This window comes from Pongo pygmaeus, chromosome X (genome assembly GCF_028885625.2).
Source record: "Pongo pygmaeus isolate AG05252 chromosome X, NHGRI_mPonPyg2-v2.0_pri, whole genome shotgun sequence".
In the NCBI taxonomy this organism is placed as follows: domain Eukaryota; kingdom Metazoa; phylum Chordata; class Mammalia; order Primates; family Hominidae; genus Pongo; species Pongo pygmaeus.
In genome coordinates this window covers 49,819,220-49,838,970 of record NC_072396.2, presented here as the reverse complement: position 1 = coordinate 49,838,970, position 19,751 = coordinate 49,819,220, and the positions used below count along the sequence as shown (strand labels likewise).

Genomic DNA, 19,751 nt, shown 5'->3' with positions numbered 1-19,751 from the left:
GTAGAGAAACAGTACTGGAAGGAAGAAAAGTAGGGAGGAGGCTTTTATAATAGTCCAGGTGGTAGGGGACAGTGGCTTGGACCAGAGTAGTGGCAGTAGAATTGGAGAGTCTAGAAATTTGGGAGGCAGAATTGGCAGGACTTGGGATTGACAGGCATGTGGGAGTTGAGGAAGAGGGAGCAGTCAAGGTTGGACTCCCAGTTTCTGGCTTGGACAACGGCTGGATGGGAGTGCTATTCCCTGGTAAAGGGAACATCAAAGCTGTTAGCACTCAGTGCTAGGTACATAGTAAGTACTTGGTGAAGGGTAGCCATCATTGCTATCGTGAGTTCAGTTTTAGATGTGTAGTGAGTGAAATATATGGGGCTGGAGTGAGATGATCATGAGAAGATTCAATGTGATAATGTGTATAGGCATTTGGCACAGAGCCCTGAACACAACAGGCCCGGTAAATGTGAAAGTCCCCTCCCATTAAGTCTCATAAGCAGAAAACACTACTTAGAGCCCATTTATTACTTACACCTTTCAGGGAAGAATTTCAACTAGGGTTAGTATCTGAAGGGAGGCAAGGCTATACTCAAAACAGCTTTCCCATGGTCTCTTTCAGTCAACCTGTTGTATGGTTTGTCTCCTAAGACTGGAAGTGAACTCCAAATACCTTCTTGGTTCATCAGCTCATCTGAACCTCATAACCATTCCCTGAGGTAGTCTGGGCAGGCATTATCATTCCTGTTTTACACATGGGTAATCTCAAAAGCGACACAATGACTTGCTCAAGGTCATACAGTTGGTAATGGTCCATCTGTGCCTGGAACTGAGGTCTTTCTGGCTCCAAAGCCTGGGATCCTTCCACTGCACCACCATGCAGACTACTTTATTGAACACTTCCTATGTGCTGGGCACAGCACCAGGCCCTTCACAAGCATTAATCTCTGATCCTCAGATTGGAATTATCATTGCCAATTTATAGAATAGAAATTGAGGATGGGTGCTCACTTCGCACCACATTTACTAAAATTAGAACGATACAGAGAAGATTAGCATGGCACTATGCAAAAGGATGACACGCAAATACGTGAAGCGTTCTATAAAAAAGTAAACAACAACAAAAATTGAGGACGGGGTGGGTTTTAAATGACTGACAAAGATCACTCAGACAGGAAGGGCAGAGCTAGGATTAGCGTGTACCTCTCCAGCTACTCAATAGCAGGGATTCTGCCAACCCCATTTCGAGACGCTGACTGGTGACAGAGCTTTCATAAACCTCGATCGACCCAAGCAAACTCAGTTTTAGAAAAAGGCTGGGCTTGGCCAGGCGCGGTGACTAACGCCTGTAATCCCAGCACTCTGGGAAGCCGAGGCGGGAGGATCGCTTGAGCCCAGGAGCTGGAGATCAGCCTGGGCAACATAGTGAGACTTCGTCCCTACAAAAAAGTGAAAAAAAAAATTAGCCGGTCATAGTGGTGCGCGTCTGTGGTCCCAGCTATTCGGGAGGCTGAGGCGGGAGGATCGCTTGAACCTGGGAGTTGGAGTTTGCAGTGAGCTATGATCGCGCCACTGCATTCCAACCTGGGCGACAGAGTGAGACCCCTGTCTCAATTGGGGGGGGGGGGGGAAAGGCTGGGCCGCGCCTGCGCACTAGCCATAGGGGCCGGGAGGTCAACGCGAGGCCGAGAGTGCTGTGGTGCCAGAGAAGGCGTGTCTGTTTCCCAAACAACCACTGTCCCCACGGTGCCTGTCTGTCCCAACGTTGGTCGGTATGCCGCGAGTGACGGCGTGTCTTAACCAATCACAGCAGAACTCAGGCTGTTGCCGGGGCGAAGCGGTGTCCGCCTCCCCCGGAAGGGTATTTGCAGGTGGGTGGGACCGGAAGTGACGCTACAGGGGAATGCTATGCTCCGGGAGTGTTGATGTTTTCCAGTCATTCCGGCTGACAGCGTTTAAGTTGGAAGCCTGGAGGGGAGGTATTTTTCCTATCGTACGTGGGACAGGCCACGCTGTCCGTCCGCAGTACCGAGGCCTGCGAGTCAGAGCTTCGGGGAGAAAAGTGAAGAGCAAGACGGGACCGACGGGGAGAAAGGCTGGGAACCAGGGTGTCGACTTTGACTGAAATTTGAGACGGAGGGCACCGGAGGGCGATCACTCGCCTGTGATTGGCCCGTGGGCGTCGTCGAGGACCCACGCAGCTGCTCAATTGGTTGGTGTTTGCAATTGTTGTGGCGGCGGCGGCGATTTTGCCCACGTACTTCCGAGCAAGGGGCGGGGCTGTGCCCTGGCGCGCGTGCGCAGCGCTCCGGGGCCCCACCCGGTAGTGCAAGAACCTGCGAGGGGGCGGAGCGAAGAGGTGCTTGTTTTGGTTCTGTTTCCTTTGAAGCAGAAGGCCGGAACAAGCGTAGCAATAAACTTGCTGGACTTGGAGAGAAGGCTAAGACAAACTCGCCGCACTGCCTTCATCTTGGACTTTACATCCGGGTTCTCCTCCCGGCGTGACCCGCGCGCCGCCGCCGCCTCCGCCGCCGAGGGTTCTCGAACCGGTGCCGCGATCCCTTTATCCGGGTCTCGCCGTTCCCGTCGTGCCTCGCGCACTACACTAGCCCCCTCATCCGGGTTCTCTCCCGGCGTGCCCCGCGCCGGGTTTGTTGGGGGGTACTCGGCAGTGCAGCCATGACTATACTCCCCAAAAAGAAGCCGCCGCCTCCCGACGCCGACCCCGCCAACGAGCCGCCGCCGCCCGGGCCGCTGCCCCCGGCGCCGCGGCGCGGCGGGGGTGTGGGCGTGGGCGGCGGCGGCACGGGCGTGGGCGGCGGCGATCGCGACCGTGACTCCGGCGTCGTGGGGGCCCGTCCGCGAGCTTCGCCACCGCCTCAAGGCCCGCTACCAGGACCGCCGGGCGCTCTTCATCGCTGGGCGCTGGCCGTGCCGCCTGGTGCAGTGGCGGGTCCCCGGCCCCAACAGGCTTCTCCACCTCCTTGCGGGGGCCCAGGTGGTCCCGGCGGCGGTCCCGGCGACGCGCTGGGCGCAGCGGCGGCGGGTGTGGGTGCCGCGGGCGTGGTGGTGGGTGTGGGTGGTGCCGTAGGCGTGGGCGGCTGCTGCTCCGGGCCTGGGCACAGCAAGCGGCGACGTCAAGCTCCTGGGGTTGGCGCGGTTGGCGGGGGCAGTCCCGAGCGTGAGGAGGTCGGCGCAGGCTACAACAGTGAGGACGAGTATGAGGCGGCTGCAGCACGCATCGAGGCTATGGACCCTGCCACTGTCGAGCAGGTAAGAGCTGTGGGGTGAGGGGTGAGCGGCCACGGCAGATGGGACCCCCAGACTGTGAAGGGACTCAAGGAAGGCTGTTTGAGATCGCCCCAAGGGATCTAGGCGTTTTCACTGGGCCTGACAGTCTTCTCTGGCGGTAGGGGTGTGAGACACCTTCTTTCCTCCTTTCCAGGGATTTGGGGCTAGAAGCATACGATAAGGTGGCAGACTTAAAGATCCGAGGCCTCTTTTAGGGTCTATAGTCGTCATTCCAGTCCCTGGGACCTCATCTTATAGGGCCAATAGGTGGGAATTCTCTAAGAGACACAGGATCGCGCCCCTCTTGAGCAGGAGTCTCAGGTCTCCCAAGAGACCTAGGTATGTGTTCAGTGGCTTAAGAGCTCTTTTCCTCTGGGATAGAAGTTTGAGATTCCCCTTCCAGGAAAGTCAAATAAGGTGGAGACCTCGGAGATCGGTGCTGAACATCCCCAAGGAGCCTAAGCCCTTTCAAGAGTCTGAGACACTCTGCATATAGGACAGTCCTCTCCCGCTTCGCTGGGTAACACTGCACAGGACCACTGAATAGCCAGACCTGAGACCTCAAGTGTCCTAAGTCTGTCTTCAGGGGCCTGAGAGTCCTGCTTCTAGAATCAAGGTCCTGACACACACACACACACGCCCCCTTTAAGGATAGGGATCTTCTAAGCTTTTTCCAGGGATGTAAGACTTTTCACAGGGAGATATGATTCCCTTGCCCTTGGGGACAGGGACCAAAACCAACACCCAATGACCAGCAGCTTTACTTGAGTACAAGAGACTCATCTCCTTTCTGAGTGACAAAGGTCTGCATTTCCTATCAGTGGCCTGAGACCTACCTCTTGGGAGACAAGGGCCTGAACCTCTTCAGGATCTTAACCTTCTTGTAAGAAGAGATGGGCCCTCAGCACCCCCACCGGGGGCCTGAACCTTTCTTCAGGAAAATGAGACTCACAGCGTTGGATCCTAGGGCCGAAGATCCACCTGCTTATGGACTGAGGTTTTTAGAGACCGAGTCTGAGGACTCCTCAGGGGCCTAGTGTCCCGCTGCAAAGGTCTCAGACAAGGTGAAGTCTTTAGGAGATCCTTCTTCTCAAGACTGGTGTCTGAGTGGTTTTGGGGGTCTGAGACTCCCCACCCCACGAGCATATGTGACCCTTTTACCCCAATTATAAGGGACTGAAACATACCTTGGGGATACAGTATCCCATTTTCCCCTCTGTAACAGGGGTTTGAGGCCCTCCCACCTTGGGCCTAAGCTTTTTGTCAGGGACATACGACACATGCCTTGGGAACTTGAGCCTGAGGCTACTCCTCAGGGGACATGGGCAACATGGGATCCCAGAGATGATGTCTGGGGCCTCCCTACAGATCTTTGCCTACTTTTAAGGGCCTGAGACCCACTCTGCCAAGGACACTTGAGCTTTCTTTCAGGGACAGGAGACTCATACATACCTTGGTGACTTGTGTGTCTAGAGGTAAGGTCTGAGCTTCCTCCTCAAGGAACTTAAGGTGTACACCTGAGAAACAGGAGGACTCCTCCCCCCAGACCTGAGCCCTGAGACCCTTCCCTTGGGGCATGGATAAAGGATCCCTGTGGAACAGGGTCCTGAGTCTACCTCCAAGGGTTTGAATCCTACCTCAGGTGTGCGAAGGCCTGTTCCCCACCTTAGGACCTGATTTCTGAACCTGCCCTGAGGGTACTGTCACCTCACCTCAGACAACTTACATACACCCTAGTCTTAGGGGTCATTTAGGGACATAAGATTTCCTGCCTCGGGGACTTGGGCCTTAGACTCCCAACTCCTTTTGGGGACATGAATAGGGTAGGATTCTGAGGAAAAGAGTCTGGGCCCGAGCTTTCTCTCTGGGACAAGATACCATTTGCCTTAGGGACTGGGGACCTGGCTCCCACTTGGGCATGAGGGTCTCCTCCTACCATACCAGGCAATCCTTTCTGTCCAGGGAGAGGAACGTGAGGTCATCCTCTCCCGTTGGACAGAAGGACCTGGATGCTCTTCAGAGTCATATGAACCCCTTATCCTGAGCTCCCTCGTGGCCAGGGCCAAGAAGGTCCTCCTGCTTTCTATGAGAAGATTGTCAGGTCCTGGGGACATGGAGTCTGGAGCCTCCCTTCTGAAACCAGGAGCGATTCCGAGTCTCTCCCTGACCTAGCTATGCTTGCTTCTCACCTCTAGGTCATATAATAAGGTTTGAACTGCTTTTGACAAGCTTTTTTCTTCCCAGGGACAGGAAAGGGGTTTGGGACATCGCCACTCTGGGGAAATTCTCCTCCCACATTCCTTTTCCCCTTGGCTCAGGTAAATCTTTCTGTACTTCACAGGGGCCCCAAGCCTTGTCTTGAGCTCCTTGTTCTTGGTCCCTTCCTCCCATCATTAATTCTGGCACAATAAGCCATTTGTACTCAAGGGTCAGGATCAGTTATTTCTTCTCTCCCTGGTTGGGTAGTTTCTTTCCTCCTCTAGAAGCAGGGAGCCATACATCACTGGTCCTAGGGACAGAGGAAAAACATCCTATGCAGCCATGATAACTCAAAAACACCTCCTTACTTCCCTCCCTTGCGATACATCCCTGGTCCCAGGGACAGAGAGAAAGAACATCCTATGCTGCCATGGTAACTCAAAAACACCTCCTTATGCCCCTTGCAGTCCCTCCCTTATACTTGTCCCCATGGGACATGTCCCCAAGAGCATGGGAGTAAGCCGGGCATAGTGGTGCGTGCCTGTAGTCCCAGCTACTCGGGAGGCTGAGGTGGGAGGATCACTTGAGCCCTGCAGTTCAAGACCTGCTTAGCAACATAGCGAGACTTCATCTTTATTAATAAAAAAAAAAAAAGAATATGAAAATCAAGTTCTGTGGGTTCATGAAACCTGCCCTTCCCAATGACAGGAGAGGCTTTCTGTCCCCACACTTCTTAGGACAAAGAAGGTGATCCTCTTCTCCCTGCCTCACCTGGTCCAACTTGAGAGCTTTTGGGGATGAGAAGAGGGAAGATTCCTCCTGCCACCCCAGTCTTGGTCCTAAACTGTCAGTAGGGGTGGTTGTAGCCTGGAGGTCAGTTGGATCCTTTGGGAAGAGAGGTGGCGTTGAGAGGGAGTCTGGATGGCTATTCTGGGGTTCTGACTACTTGGGCTTCCTCTTTGTCCTGATTCTCTTGTATCCCTACTTCCTTTAGGAGTCTTTTTGGCACTCTGGGGTCCAGGTGCTGGGTGGGTGGTGATGTCAGGGGTTCCCAGGCGTGGCTGTCTTGCTGAGAGTCTGCTCTATGAAAAGGTTGGCCTGTAAGCATTCTGAGTTTGGAGACCCCACAGAGCTCTTTGAGAAGGGGCATGTGAACTGAGGTGGTGGAAAAAGCTGGGCGTGGCACCGTAGTTGGTGCCTGGGTTCCAACTCTGGGTCTTTCAGGGCTTTGCTGGATGAACCAGGGTAGGTTCTACCTATGCTCTCTGGGCCTCAGTTTCCTCACTAGCCAGGCAAAATGCTGGTGAGGTGTTGTTTAGCTTTTGGATTTTAGGGAACTCAGTCCAAAGCTCTCTGGACCTGGAGGTGGCAAAGAATGGTGGATGTCTTTTGAGGAGGAACTGGGTTTCTCCCCTCTCTTCCTGGCTCCTCTGTTGCCTCTCAGCCATCCAAGCTTGGTGGGCGGGACAAGCAGCCTGTTTTGTGTGAGGCTCAGGGTTGATGAACAGCCATTTTTTGTGGGCAGTCATGTTGTAATGAACAAGCTCAATGGGATTTCCTGTCAGGAGGCCTGTTGGATAGTGGTGTAGAGAGGTAGAGTTGTGTGTGGAGTTTGAGTTTTGGAGCAAGGCAAGCTTTGAGCCATCATCCCTCAATTCTCTCATCACCTTCCAGACCTCAGCATCTCCTCCTTACCTGCTTTATAGCTTTAGGCAAACTATTTCCCCCCTCAGCTGCCCATTTTGCAAAAGTTTGTCCATGCCCAGTTGTATCTGACCTTGCTCACCTTGGACCTTGGCTGGTTCTTCCTCTTGCCCAGAATGGGCAGTTTGCCCCAGGGTCATCTTGGTTCTTCCTAGGAGCCTTTGTCCACTCCTAGTAACCTATCTTTGGTAGCAAAGGCCCTTCATTTGGCATCTAGGAACCTGCTGATTTCTTGGGCTCTTCTTACCCCAACTGGAATTGGGTAGCTAGCTGGTGGGGAAGCAGGAAGGGATCTCTGCCCAGGCAACGTGGATTTGAGTCCTGTTTTTGCAGTAAGCTTTTGTGTGGTCTTCAGGCAGTTCCCTTTTCTGGTTCTTGGTTTCTCCCTCCATGAAATGGGTAGTGGTCAGGAGGGAGGTTGGACTTATTGCTCTGAAGCAAGTTATAGTCTCTTCCCTGCTCCCACTCCCCTCACCTTTCATGAAAGTTTTAAGTGGGAACCCTTGGCCTTTGGGGATTGTGCTAGGACATTTCAAGCAGTGTTCAACATCCTTCTTGGCTGGTGCTGAGCCCTTGGGTGTGTTTCTTTTGACAACTTTAATGAGATGTAATTCATGTACCATACTATTCACCTATTTGAAGTGTACAGTTCAGTGGCTTTTAGTATATTCACAGAGGTGTGCGTCCATCACATCACTACAGTCAATTTTAGAACATTTTCATCACCTTAAAGAGAAATCCAGCACTCTTTAGCTATGATCCCCCAATTTCCTCATCTCTTTCCAGCCTCTGGCAACCACTAATCTACTTTCTGGCTTGATTGATTTGTCTGTTCTGGATGTTTCATGTAAATGGAATAATAGAATATGCAGTTGTTTGTTACTTGGCTTTTTTCACTTAGCATAATATGTTCAAGGCTTATCCATGTTGTAGCATGTATCAGTACTTCATTCCTTTTTGTTACTGAATAACAGGACCTTGGGTTTTTTTGTTTTTTGTTTTTTGTTTTTGTTTTTGTTTTTTTTTAAGGTGGAGTCTCGCTCTGCTGCCCAGGCTGGAGTGCAGTGGTGCAATCTCGGGTCGCTGCAACCTCCGGCTTCCGGGTTCAAGTGATTCTCCTGCCTCAGCCTCCCGAGTAGCTGGGGCTACAGGCGTCTGCCACCACGCCCAGCTAATTTTTGTATATTTAATAGAGATGGGGTTTCACCATGTTGGCAAAGCTGATCTCCTGAACTCCTGACCTCAGGTGATCCGCCTGCCTTGGCCTCCCAAAGTGCTGGGATTACAGGTGTGAGTCACCGCACCCTGCCGATCTTAGAGGTTTTTAATCCCCCTGCCCTCAGTGGCCTAGCCAAATGTTGGGGCCTTGCTCTTCTCCCCTTCTGCCCTGGAGGGCTTGTATTGGTCCTTAGAGAGTAGTGTGTCTATGTTTCTCGTTGGATGGGTTGCCTTGCCTGTGTTTTTTTTGTTTTTTTTTTTTTTGTTTTTTTTTTGAGATGGAGTCTCACTCTGTCCCCCAGGCTGGAGTGTAGTGGCGCGATCTTGGCTCACTGCAAACCTCCGCCTCCCAGGTTCACACCATTCTCCTGCCTCAGCCTCCCGAGTAGCTGGAACTACAGGTGCCTACCACCTCGCTCGGCTAATATTTTTGTATTTTTAGTAGAGACGGGGATTCACCGTGTTAGCCAGGATGATCTCGATCTCCTGACTTCGTGATCCGCCCACCTCGGCCTCCCAAAGTGCTGGGATTACAGGTGTGAGCCACCGCGCCCGGCCCCCTGTGTTTTGTCCATGGAACCAGGCTAGTGTTCCTGGGTGCTTTGCTGGAGGGGGTGGTCTTGGCACCAGGGCTGCTGGGACAGAGCTGTGAGTCACAGAATGCTAAACACCTCTTGGCCATGGGCTCTGGGAAGACATCTGTCCATGAACTGCCACTGCTGCTGCCATCTTTTGCCCCCCCACCCCCCCGCCCCCCACTTCAGTGGCAGCTCATCCATCCATAGGCAGGGTCAGTAGTTTCCCAGGCTGAGAAGGGAGATTCCAGGCCCCTGCTGCCTTAATTCTAACCTCCCACCCTGGAGGATGGTAGGCAGGTGGACCTTGCAGAGTGGGATCCATGCCATATTGTCTCACACCTGTGAGGCACTAGGGAACAGACACCAAGGAGTGCTACCAAGGGGGGTGTGTTAGTTTCCTGTGGCTGTCGTGACAAATGTTACCACAGACTGGGTGGTTTAAAACAACAGAAATTGGCCGGGTGCAGTGGCTCACCCCTGTAATCCCAGCACTTTGGGAGGCCGAGGCGGGTGGATCACGAGGTCAGGAGTTCAAGACCAGCCTGGCCAAGATAGTGAAACCCCATCTCTACTAAAAATACAAAAATTAGCTGGGTGTGGTGGCGGGTGCCTGTAATCCCAGCTACTCGGGAGGCTGAGGCAGAGAATTGCTTGAACCCAGGAGACGGATTGGAGGTTGCAGTGAGGTGGAGGTTGCAGTAAGCTGAGATTGCGCCACTACTCCAGCCTGGGCAACAGAGCGAGACTCCATCTCAAAAAAAAAAAAAAAAAAGTTTATTCTCTCACAGTTCTGGAGGCCAGAAGTCCACAATCAGTTTCACTGCATCCAAATCAAAGTGTTGGCAGGGCCACACTCCTTCTGGAAGCTCTCAGGGAGAATTTAGACCTTTTCTAGCCTCTCATGGCTGCCAACATTCCTTGGTTTATGGCTGCATCATTCTAATCTCTGCCTCCATCTTCACCATCGCTTTCTCTGTATATGTGGTTTCCTTTTCTGTCTGTATCAAATTTCCCTCTGTCTCTCTTTTATAAGGACACTTGTGATTGCATTTAGGTCCTACCTGATACTCCAAGATAACCCCCCATCTCCAGATTTAATAATGTAAGTTAATTACATCTGCAAACACTTTTTTTCTTTTCTTTTTTTTTGAGATGGAATCTCGCTCTGTCACCCAGGCGCAGTCTCGGCTCACTGCAACCTCCGCCTCCCGGGTTCAAGCTATTCTCCTGCCTCACCCTCTTGAGTAGCTGGGATTACAGGCTCCCACTACCATGCCTGGCTAATTTTTGTATTTTTAGTAGAGATGGGGTTTTGCCATGTTGGCCAGGCTGGTTTCAAACTCCTGACCTCAGGTGATCCACCCGCCTCGGCCTCCCAAAGTGCTGGGATTACAGGCATGAGCCACTGTGCCCAGGCTTTCTTTTCGGATAGCGCTGGCCTCTGTCACCCAGGCTGGAGTGCAGTGGCGTAATCTTGGCTCATTGCACCCTCCACTTCCTGGACTCAAGTGATCCTCCAGCCTCAGCCTCCCTAGTAGCTGGGACCACAGGTGCAAGCCACCATGCTTGGTTAATTTTTGGTGTTTATTTGTTTGTTTTTGAGACGGAGTCTCGCTGTGTCACCCAGGCTGGAGTGCAGTGGTGCAATCTCGGCTCACTGCAACCTTCGCCTCACAGGTTCCAGCGATTCTCCTGCCTCGGCCTCCTGAGTAGTTGGGATTACAGGCGCCTGCTACCATGACCAGCTAATTTTTGTATTTTTAGTAGAGATAGGGTTTCACCATGTTGTCCAGGCTGGTCTCGAACTCCTGACCTCAGGTGATCCACCCGCCTCGGCCTCCCAGAGTGCTGCGATTACAGGCGTGAATCACCGTGCCTGGCCTGTATTTTTTGTAGAGTTGAGATTTTACCATGTTGCCCAGGCTAGTCTTGAACTCTTGAGCTCAAAGCGATCTGCCTGCCTTAGCCTCCCAAAGTGCTGGGATTGCAGGCATGAGCCACGACTCCTGGCCCTACCTTTTTCATTATAAGGTAACATTTACAAGTTCCAGGGGGGTTAGGGTTTGATATCTTTGCGTGGCTATTAATCAGCCTACTAGAGAGACTTTTTTCCCTCCTGGGGAAGGGAAGGGAATGGAACTCATTAAGTGGTCTCTTACTGGGCAAAGCCCTGTAATATTTGAGTCTGCCCAGCATCCCTATTATTGGGAAGCTTGGTATCCCCATTCACAGATTGGAAAACTGTGGCTCAGAGCAGTTCATCATCACATGGCTGCTAATTGGTGGAGCTAGATTGGAACCTAAGTCAGTTGGGTTCCACAGCCTGCTCCAACTTCACTTGGGCCTTTAGACCACTAGGTTACAGAATCTTGCCTCAGCTCCTGGGATCCTCTGGTGTTAGGGAGCTTTACTCAGCCTTTTTGTGGAGGCTCAAAGATACGGAGGGATTTTCCCACAGGCTCAGCAATGAGTTTGCAAGGTTCACAGCCTCCTCAGGCGAGGGCATTGTTGGAGCTTAAACTTATCTATGGCTGAGCTATCGCCTACCCCCCCCCCCCACTAGCCCTTCCTGAGCAACATTTTCTCCCCAAAAGGAGAAAGAGAAGGGCCAGAGCCCAAACTCTTCAGGCTGCTGATGACAAAGCTGGTAGGTGGCTAGCAGTCCAGCCTCTAGATCCAAGCCTGGATGCCAGTTTGACTGCCCCAGGACCCAAACCCTGCAGTGCAAGGGGCCTATTCAGGTCTCTTTCATGTTTAGAGACAAACCAGGATATTCTGTGGATGGGCTGCAAGGTATGTCCTCAATGCTGTGGCTCATGGGGGCCTTCCCCGTTGCCTCTACACTAGGCTTTGCTGGTATCCAAACTCCAGCTCCTTTCTCTTTCTGCCTTTGTTTTTTTGTTTTTTGTTTTGTTTTGTTTTGTTTTTTTTTGAGACATAGTCTTGCTCTGTTGCCCAGGCTGGCTGGGGTGCAATGGTGCCATCTCGGCTCACTGCAACCTCCACCTCCCGAGTTCAAGCGATTCTCCTGCCTCACCCTCCCAAGTAACTGGGATTGCAGGCACACGCCACCATGCCCTGCTAATTTTTTGTATTTTCAGTAGAGACAAGGCTTCGCCATGTCGGCCAGGCTGGTCTTAAACTCCTAACCTCAGGTGATCCTTCCGCCTTGGCCTCCCAAAGTGCTGGGATTACAGGCGTGAGCCACCGTGTCTGGCCTCCTTTCTGCCTTTGTAAAGTGAGGGTAATGTTTCCTGCCACCTGGGCTGTGGTCAGGACAATTAAATGAGGTCACCCTTCGCATCTGGCATGGGGCAGGTATTCAGTTAATATGAGTTCATCTTTCTTCCTGGCCCTCCCTGCTTACCTGCCTACTACTACCCAGAACTTTAGCTCTATTGAATTCATTGCTGGGCTCCAGGCATTCCTGGTACTTCGTGGCAGAAGTGACTTCATTTCTCATCCAGTTAACAAGCATTTTTGGAGGTCTTGGTGTTTTAATCCTTTGGTCAGGTGGCACCTCCTTTCAGGTGCTAGCCTTAATGACTGTGTTTTTTTTTTTTTTTCTTGAGACAGAGTTTTGCTCTTATTGCCCAGGCTGGAGTGCAATGGTGCGATCTCAGCTCACCGCAACCTCCACCTCCCGGGTTCAAGCGATTCTCCTGCCTCAGCCTCCTGAGTAGCTGGGATTACAGGCATGCACCACCACGCCCAGCTAATTTTGTATTTTTCAGTAGAGACGGGGTTTCTCCATGTTGGTCAGGCTGGTCTCAAACTCCCGACCTCAGGTGATCCGCCCACCTCAGCCTCCCAAAGTTCTGGGATTACAGGTGTGAACCACCGCGCCTGGCCCAATGACTGTGTTTCTTTTCTTTTCTTCTTTTTTTTGAGAGTCTCACTCTGTCGCCTAGGCTAGAGTGCAGTGGTGTGATCCCGGCTCACTGCAACCTCTGCCTCCCAGGTTCAAGCGATTCTTCTCCCTCAGCCTCTTGATTTAGCTGGGATTACAGGCGTGCACCACCATGCTCAGCTAATTTTGTTTGTATTTTTTAGTAGAAACGAGGTTTCACCATGTTGGCCAGGCTGGTCTTGAACTCTTGATCTCAAGTGATCCACCTGCCTCGGCCTCCCAAAGTGCTGGGATTACAGGCAAGAGCCACCGCGCCCAGCCTCTTTCTGTTTCATAACACCTGGCATTTACATTTTTCACAGCCTTGTTCATACCTTGTGGTGGTTACCTGTTTCCCTGCCCCTCTGCTAAGTAGTTTGTGAGCTTATCAAGAGTGGAGACTAAGTCTAATTCATTTCACTGTCCTCACTGCCCAGCCCAGTATCTTACTTAGTAACTACCTGGTAAGTCTTTCTTGAATGGATAAGTAGGAACCCCTCTCCTGTTTGATCTCCTTTTCTCCTCTCTTTTTCCCCTCTCTCCAAAGCCAGGAAGTCGCTGCGTTCCCTTCTTTTTAAGAACCCATTGTTGTGTCAGGTTTGGGACTATAGTTGTGGTTGCACCATCCCTGCTGGAGACCCCTGGCTGGGGCAGGCCCATGACTCTGGGAGATGGCTGACCCTGTGTGGCCAGGATGGGCTTGGGCGTAACTGGCTGGAGTGTGTTAATCCACAGGCTTGGGGGCAAGGAGGGGCACCTGGACCACTGGAATGTTGTTCACAAACAGGAGTCCTTGTGCTGCGCATGGAAGCTCATTAAGGGCTTCCAGGTGTCTTTGCCATCTCTAGAAATCCAGCCACATCTTCCTGCGGTGTGGGCCCTGATGATGGGGCTGGCTGGGTATTCCCTTGTCACCTCTTCCTCCCCTCCTGTCCTGCTACTCACCTAGGACTTTCTGGGGGTCTCTCAGTTGTACATAATCTCTGTGCTGATCTCTTCTCCTTCTGTGATTGGCGACAACTTCCCCCAGTATATGGTATGTTATTTACAAAGCTTCTTTAGGTCCTGAAACTCCTCTGAACCTCTGGACAGCTCTGTCCGGTAGATCAACATATCCCCCATTCCATGGGAAACTGAGACTGATACCGGACAGCAAGTGTGTGGCAAAGCTGGGGTTGGAACCCAGAGCTCTTGCCTTCCAAACCTTGTGCTTACAACTTGGTCAGAGATGCTTCTCCTCTGGCTTTCTTAGGGGATGGGTTCCACCCCTTGCCTGAGCTGGGGAAAAATGGCCTTACAGATAGGTGGGCCCCTATGTCTGGTCTCTAATACCCCAGATCCTATAAATCCCTGGGCAGGCCTGTGTCCACAAGGAGCAGGCTTGGGATCCTGTAGTTTGCAGCCCTGTTGCTGGGTCAGGCTGGCTGCTTCTGGTAGCCAGCAGAGGGCGTGAGGGGCCCAGGAAAGGTCTGCTGCTTCTGGTTGGTTTTGTTTTGAAATGAAAGTTATGTTTTAAGAGGTTATGTGGTCATTATTTTTTTTAGTAAAAAAATACGCATTTGTACAGGTTCATTTAAGTTGAACCTTCGTGGTGCCAGGTGTGCTTTGGAATTTAGGAAAAATACAGAATTTATAAAACTTAGTGTATACTTTGTATTACATAACACCTCCAGCAGGGTCTGAGGCAGCACCTCATAATCAAACACCTGAATGTTTTCTGCATTGAAATATTTGAATATTCACCCCAAGTGGGATAAATAGATTCTTGTCAGTTCTGGTCAGGTTATGATGCCAAATGAATTAGATAAAGACTTTTGGGCTGGGCGCAGTGGCTCATGCCTGTAATCCCAGCACTTTGTGAGGCCGAGGCAGGCAGATCACGAGGTCAGGAGATCGAGACCATCCTGGCTAACATGGTGAAACCCCGTCTCTACTAAAAATACAAAAAATTAACCAGGCATGATGGCGGGCACCTGTAGTCCCAGCTACTCGGGAGGCTGAGGCAGGAGAATGGCGTGAACTCGGGAGGCTGAGATTGCAGTGAGCCGAGATAGCGCCACTGCACTCTGGCCTGGGCGAAAGAGCGAGACTCTGTCTCAAAAAAAAAAAAAAAAAAAAAAAGACTTGATTTTCAAAGCTTTTTGGGTTTAGTATAACTTTATAAAAGGGAAAGTGCAATAAAATCACTGATAACACCAGGACTTAGGGATAATATTTTGCTGTCTAGCCTTCCCAATTTTGTGTACGTGTGTTTGTATACATACATATGTATATGTGTGTAGATATCTATCTGTTAAATGTGTTGAGTCACAGATGAGAGCATTGTTTGCACACTTTTGCCTTCTAGAGTATATCTCTTTTTTTTTTTTTTTTTTTTTGAGACGGTGTTTCGCTCTTGTTGCCCAGGCTGGAGCACAATGGCGTCATCTCAACTCACCGCAACCTCTTGCCTCCCGGGTTCAAACGATTCTCCTGCCTAAGCCTCCCGAGTAGCTGGGATTACAGGCATGCACCACCATGCCCGACTACTTTTGTATTTTTATTAGAGACGGGGTTTCTCCATGTTGGTCAGGCTGGTCTCGAACTCCCGACCTCAGGTGATCCACCCACCTTGGCCTCCCAAAGTGCTGGGATTACAGGCATGAGCCACCACGCCCGGCCTATAGCATATCTTGGAATCCTCTAGCCCTTTGTCAGGTTCAGGATCTAGGCTCTTGCTAGTTACCCCCTCTTCACCACCTTTCCTAGATGAAACTCCTTGAGGTAGAGCCACATTCTCCACCCACACACTTGCTGGGTCTGAGTCTCTGGCTGCCTAGGGCAGTGTGGCTCCCTGGGCCAGGCCCTGCAAGGTCAACAGAAGTCATAAGGCATATGGGGCCACTGTTCTCAGGGCACCTAGGACCCTTTTGGAAGTAAGTCTTAGTTTCACTCAGCAACTAATTCCCTAAAAGAGTCTCCTACTTCACATGCATGGAGTGGTCAAACAGGGCTGAGAACTTTACCTTGGCCAGCGTCCTCTCTGTCAATGATCTAGGTCTCTCGGGAGCTTGAGGTTGGGGCCCTGGGGAGGGAGTACAAGTTTTCCCTGTTGCTGACCCCCACCTCTTCCCTCCAGCAGGAGCATTGGTTTGAAAAGGCCCTACGAGACAAGAAGGGCTTCATCATCAAGCAGATGAAGGAGGATGGTGCCTGTCTCTTCCGGGCTGTAGGTGAGTCTCTGCCTTAGTCCTTAAGGGCCTAGGGCTGCCCCTAAGCTGTGTCCCAGTTATCAGGAATAGCCCCTGAGACAGGGTTGAGGCAGAGTTAGCTAATCTTTTAGGGACTCTAGGCTCCAGCCTCAAGTTGGTATCTGACCTCTAGCCGTGGGTCTTGAGACGTTGTAGTGGTGCAAGATTAATATGAATAATAACAGCAAGAAGAGTGATAAAGAAAATAATATCCTTTGGGACACATTGTTCTGTCAGGGGCTACAGGAAACCTCTTTGATTCCCCTCTAAGCTAGGTGAGTTTAGGGACTATTGTTGCTTCCATTTGTCAGATGAGAAAAGTGGCTCAGAGATGGTGGGTGACTTGTCTGGAGTAAAATAATAAGTGGTAGAGTTCTGGAGTAAAATAATAAGTGGTAGAGTTAGGATTCAGTGTCTGGGTTAGATTAGTCTGAGGCCCATGCTCTTAACCATAGCACACTGCTGCCACCCTGGGCTGTATGACCCCTAGGTTTATACCCAGATCCCATCTCTGGTGTGTTGCAGGTCTCTGTTCCTCAGTCTGTGTGTATGGGGGCTATCAGACTAGATCTTTACAAATTTCTTATATCATAGAATTTTTTTTTCAACTTATATAAAAGTAGAGAGAATGATGAACCCTCATGTACCCATCATCCAGCTTCAAAATAGTCAATATGTGGCCAGCCTTGTTTCATCACTATCCCGCCCACTCTTTCTCACTCCCCTGAAAGAAGAATATTTTTAAAGCAAAACCCCGACATTGGATCATTTCATTCGTAAATATTTCTGTATGTTTCTCTGACAGATACAGACTTTCTTCTTTTTAACATAATTAAAATGCCATTACTGCACCTAACAGAATTAATAATGCCTTAATACCATCTGTTATCCAGTCTGAGTTAGATCTTTGAGGCCATTTTGGCTCTGAGTCTGTGACCCAACAAGTAGTTGTGAGGTCCTGTGCTAGAGTGAAGGGGAAGCTGGGAATGTGACCTGATCCTCCCTCTGGTGCTCTGATATCTACCAAGGAAAAGTGCCCTCTGATAGGAGCTTTGAGCTGGGAGTCAGAAGACCTACCTTCTAGTTCTGGCCCTGACTCATAACTGCTGTGACACTTGGCCTTGGTCTTTCCGTCTGTGAAATGGTGTTGATTCTCAATGCCTCTTTGAGTTCTTTCTTGGTCTGCTATTCTCTCCGTCTGTGGGTACCCCCCATGTCTACTGGTGGGCTGGAGTGTTTTAGGCTCCATCCCTGGCTGCACAACTGATTCTTGGTATGACCTTAGGCAAGCAGCTCTTCTTTCCTGAGGCTGTTTCCTCATCTGTAAAATGGGGCTAAAAGATCCTAATGCTGTAACAATTTAATGAAGTTGCTTTGGCAAATGCCTTTAGTGCCTGACACATATAGTAGACCCTCATGGAACAGTAGCATTTGTAAAACCCAGATGCCATTTTCACTGGTGCCTCAGAGTCACATGTGTTTGTTGAAAGGGTGGAGTGAATGGTCTCCTCTCTATTCTGCCAAGCAGAAGAGGCTCAGGCAATGGGCTCTATTGGATGGGAAAAAAACTTACCCCTCCTACCCCTCTGGCTCAAGTTTGTGTTTTCCCTGGGATGTTTCCCAGAGGAAGAGCTGGGTTTCGGGGCATCTTGGACAAAAGAAAGGCAAAGAAAGAGTAGGTGGGGGCCTGTTAGGTGCTAGGCCCTGTGTTGAGACCTCAGGCTGGATGTGGGGTAAGCAGGGCTTCTGGTGGAGTTAGGATTAGAAAATGCAGCGGGCATCTGAGTCTTGGGCAGTCATTGAGGGTAAGCCTCGGGGCTGGCTAGTGAGGACCTGGCTTGTGTAGTAACTCATATCAAGAGCAGTGTGTGTGTGTGTATGTATGTATGTATCTAGCTAGCTGTTCTCCCCAAATACCCCCGACCCTTGGGGTTAGCTAGTGAGGACCTGGCTTGTTGTAGTAACTCGTATCAAGAGCAGTGTGTGTGCGTGCGTGCGTGCGTGCGTGCGTGCGTGTGTATCTAGCTGTTCTCCCCAAATACCCCCGACCCTTCCTCCCACTGGGGCTTTCAGTAAAGGGCCTCTACTTAGAGGAAGAGCTGACCAGGGCACGTTGAAGGCCTTTCCTTATCGGCACTATGGCTACACATTTCCCCTGACTGGGCTGCCTTTAGCTTTTCTCTGTAAAACCTCAGAAGTCCTGTGGCCTCTCCCCCGAAGTACATGGCCCTTGGTCTCTAGACCTTATCTGGAGGTTTCCTTGGTGCAAAGTGCATAATACATGTGCCTGCGAAGGGGACTTTGTCCCTGGGTTTCTTGCTGCCCCTCTGTCTCCAGCCTCGCCTTGATGGGGACAGATGGCAGTCAGCTTAGACTATAGTGTGAAGCCCTACAGGCTGACTTCCTGCCATGTGTTGAATAGTGGAAGGAACATGGAGCAGAGAGTTGGAGTTGGGGGGGGGGCGGGGTGCAAACATAGAGGTCACTGTTTCCTTGACGCCTGCTGTGTGCTAGGCATTCAGCTGGGTGCTTCAGGCTCACTGCAAAACTTGGATCGTTATCCCATGAGACAGGTGAAAAGATTGAAGCATAGAAAGGGAAATGACATGCTCAGGGCCATTAGCCAGAGCTGGCCTGGGAAGTTCCCAGAGGTGTCCAAAGGACACACATTCTTTTTTTTTTTTTTTTTTTGAGTTGGAGTCTCCCTCTGTCGCCCAGGCTGGAGTGTGCAGTGGCGTGATCTTGGCTCACTGCAACCTCTGCCTCCCGGGTTCAAGCGATTCTTCTGCCTCAGCCTCCTGAGTAGCTAGGATTACAGGCGTGCACCACCACACCTGGTTAATTTTTGTGTTTTTAGCAGAGACGGGGTTTCACCATGTTGGTCAGGCTGGTCTCAAACTCCTGACTTCGTGATCCACCCGCTTTGGCCTCCCAAAGTGTTGGGATTATAGGCATGAGCCACCACACCCGGCCAGGACACATTCTTTTTATGATCCTAGGATCCTTAGCTTCTTAGCTTGGTTGTCAACTGGCTGGATGACCTTGGCTGTGTTCCTTGACTTCTCGGGACCTTACCTCCTCCAAGTAGGAGCACGTGGACCTCTGTTGTTGGGAGTCTTGAGGCAGGTGGCTTTCTGCCTTCTGTTCCCCTGGATTATCTTCCTATAGGGTCCTACCATTTGCTTTAGAGACTTCTGAGAATTGCCTACTCTCCAGGTAGCTGCCTGCCTGCCATTGGTTCCCCTGAGTTAAGCAATATCCATTGCTTGCGCTCAGTTCTCTCCCACCTCCTCTTATTGGGGATTGATGAGCATCAGTGAAGGCTTGGGTGGAGTGGAGGTGGGAACCTGAGCCTCAGAGGTATCCTGTGGCCCACCCTGTCCCTGTTATGCTCAGATAACCTCCTCCTGGAAACATGACTCTGCATCTCTCCCTTGCTCCCTCCCTCCATGTGGCTTTGACTCAGCAGAAACCTCTAACCCTGACCAGGGTCCTGGTGCTAGCTTCTGTGGGCAGAGTGGAGGCCACATGGTTGTTTCTACATGGGCCATGGGGGAGTGGCAAGGGCTGTGCATGTTACCACGATGAGGCCCAGAAACATTAGCTAGGCCCACTCTTCTGGGCCTTTTGATCTTGGAACATGAACCATCAGCACTA

The 19,751-nt window shown here is 51.1% G+C and overlaps 1 protein-coding gene and 1 non-coding gene across 4 annotated transcripts in view; both read left to right on the top strand.

Annotated features, from left to right (window-relative positions):
* Positions 1 to 988: 988 nt before the first annotated feature.
* Positions 989 to 1,095, top strand: LOC129025499 (U6 spliceosomal RNA). Its single transcript, XR_008497255.1, has one exon. It is a non-coding gene; the product is annotated as a U6 spliceosomal RNA (small nuclear RNA).
* Positions 1,096 to 1,874: 779 nt separating this feature from the next.
* The window catches only part of OTUD5 (OTU deubiquitinase 5), a 36,156-nt gene continuing 18,279 nt past the window's right edge, over positions 1,875 to 19,751 (top strand). For 2 of the 3 annotated variants that reach the window (XM_054471857.2, XM_054471856.2), the window contains exons 1-2: positions 1,876 to 3,258; positions 15,983 to 16,076. In XM_054471857.2, coding sequence (XP_054327832.1) covers positions 2,665 to 3,258; positions 15,983 to 16,076 — 688 coding nt within the window. In that variant the 5' untranslated portion in view covers positions 1,876 to 2,664. Of the gene's footprint in view, positions 3,259 to 15,982; positions 16,077 to 19,751 lie in introns of all 3 variants that reach the window. The other variant, XM_054471855.2, reaches the window with a different exon arrangement.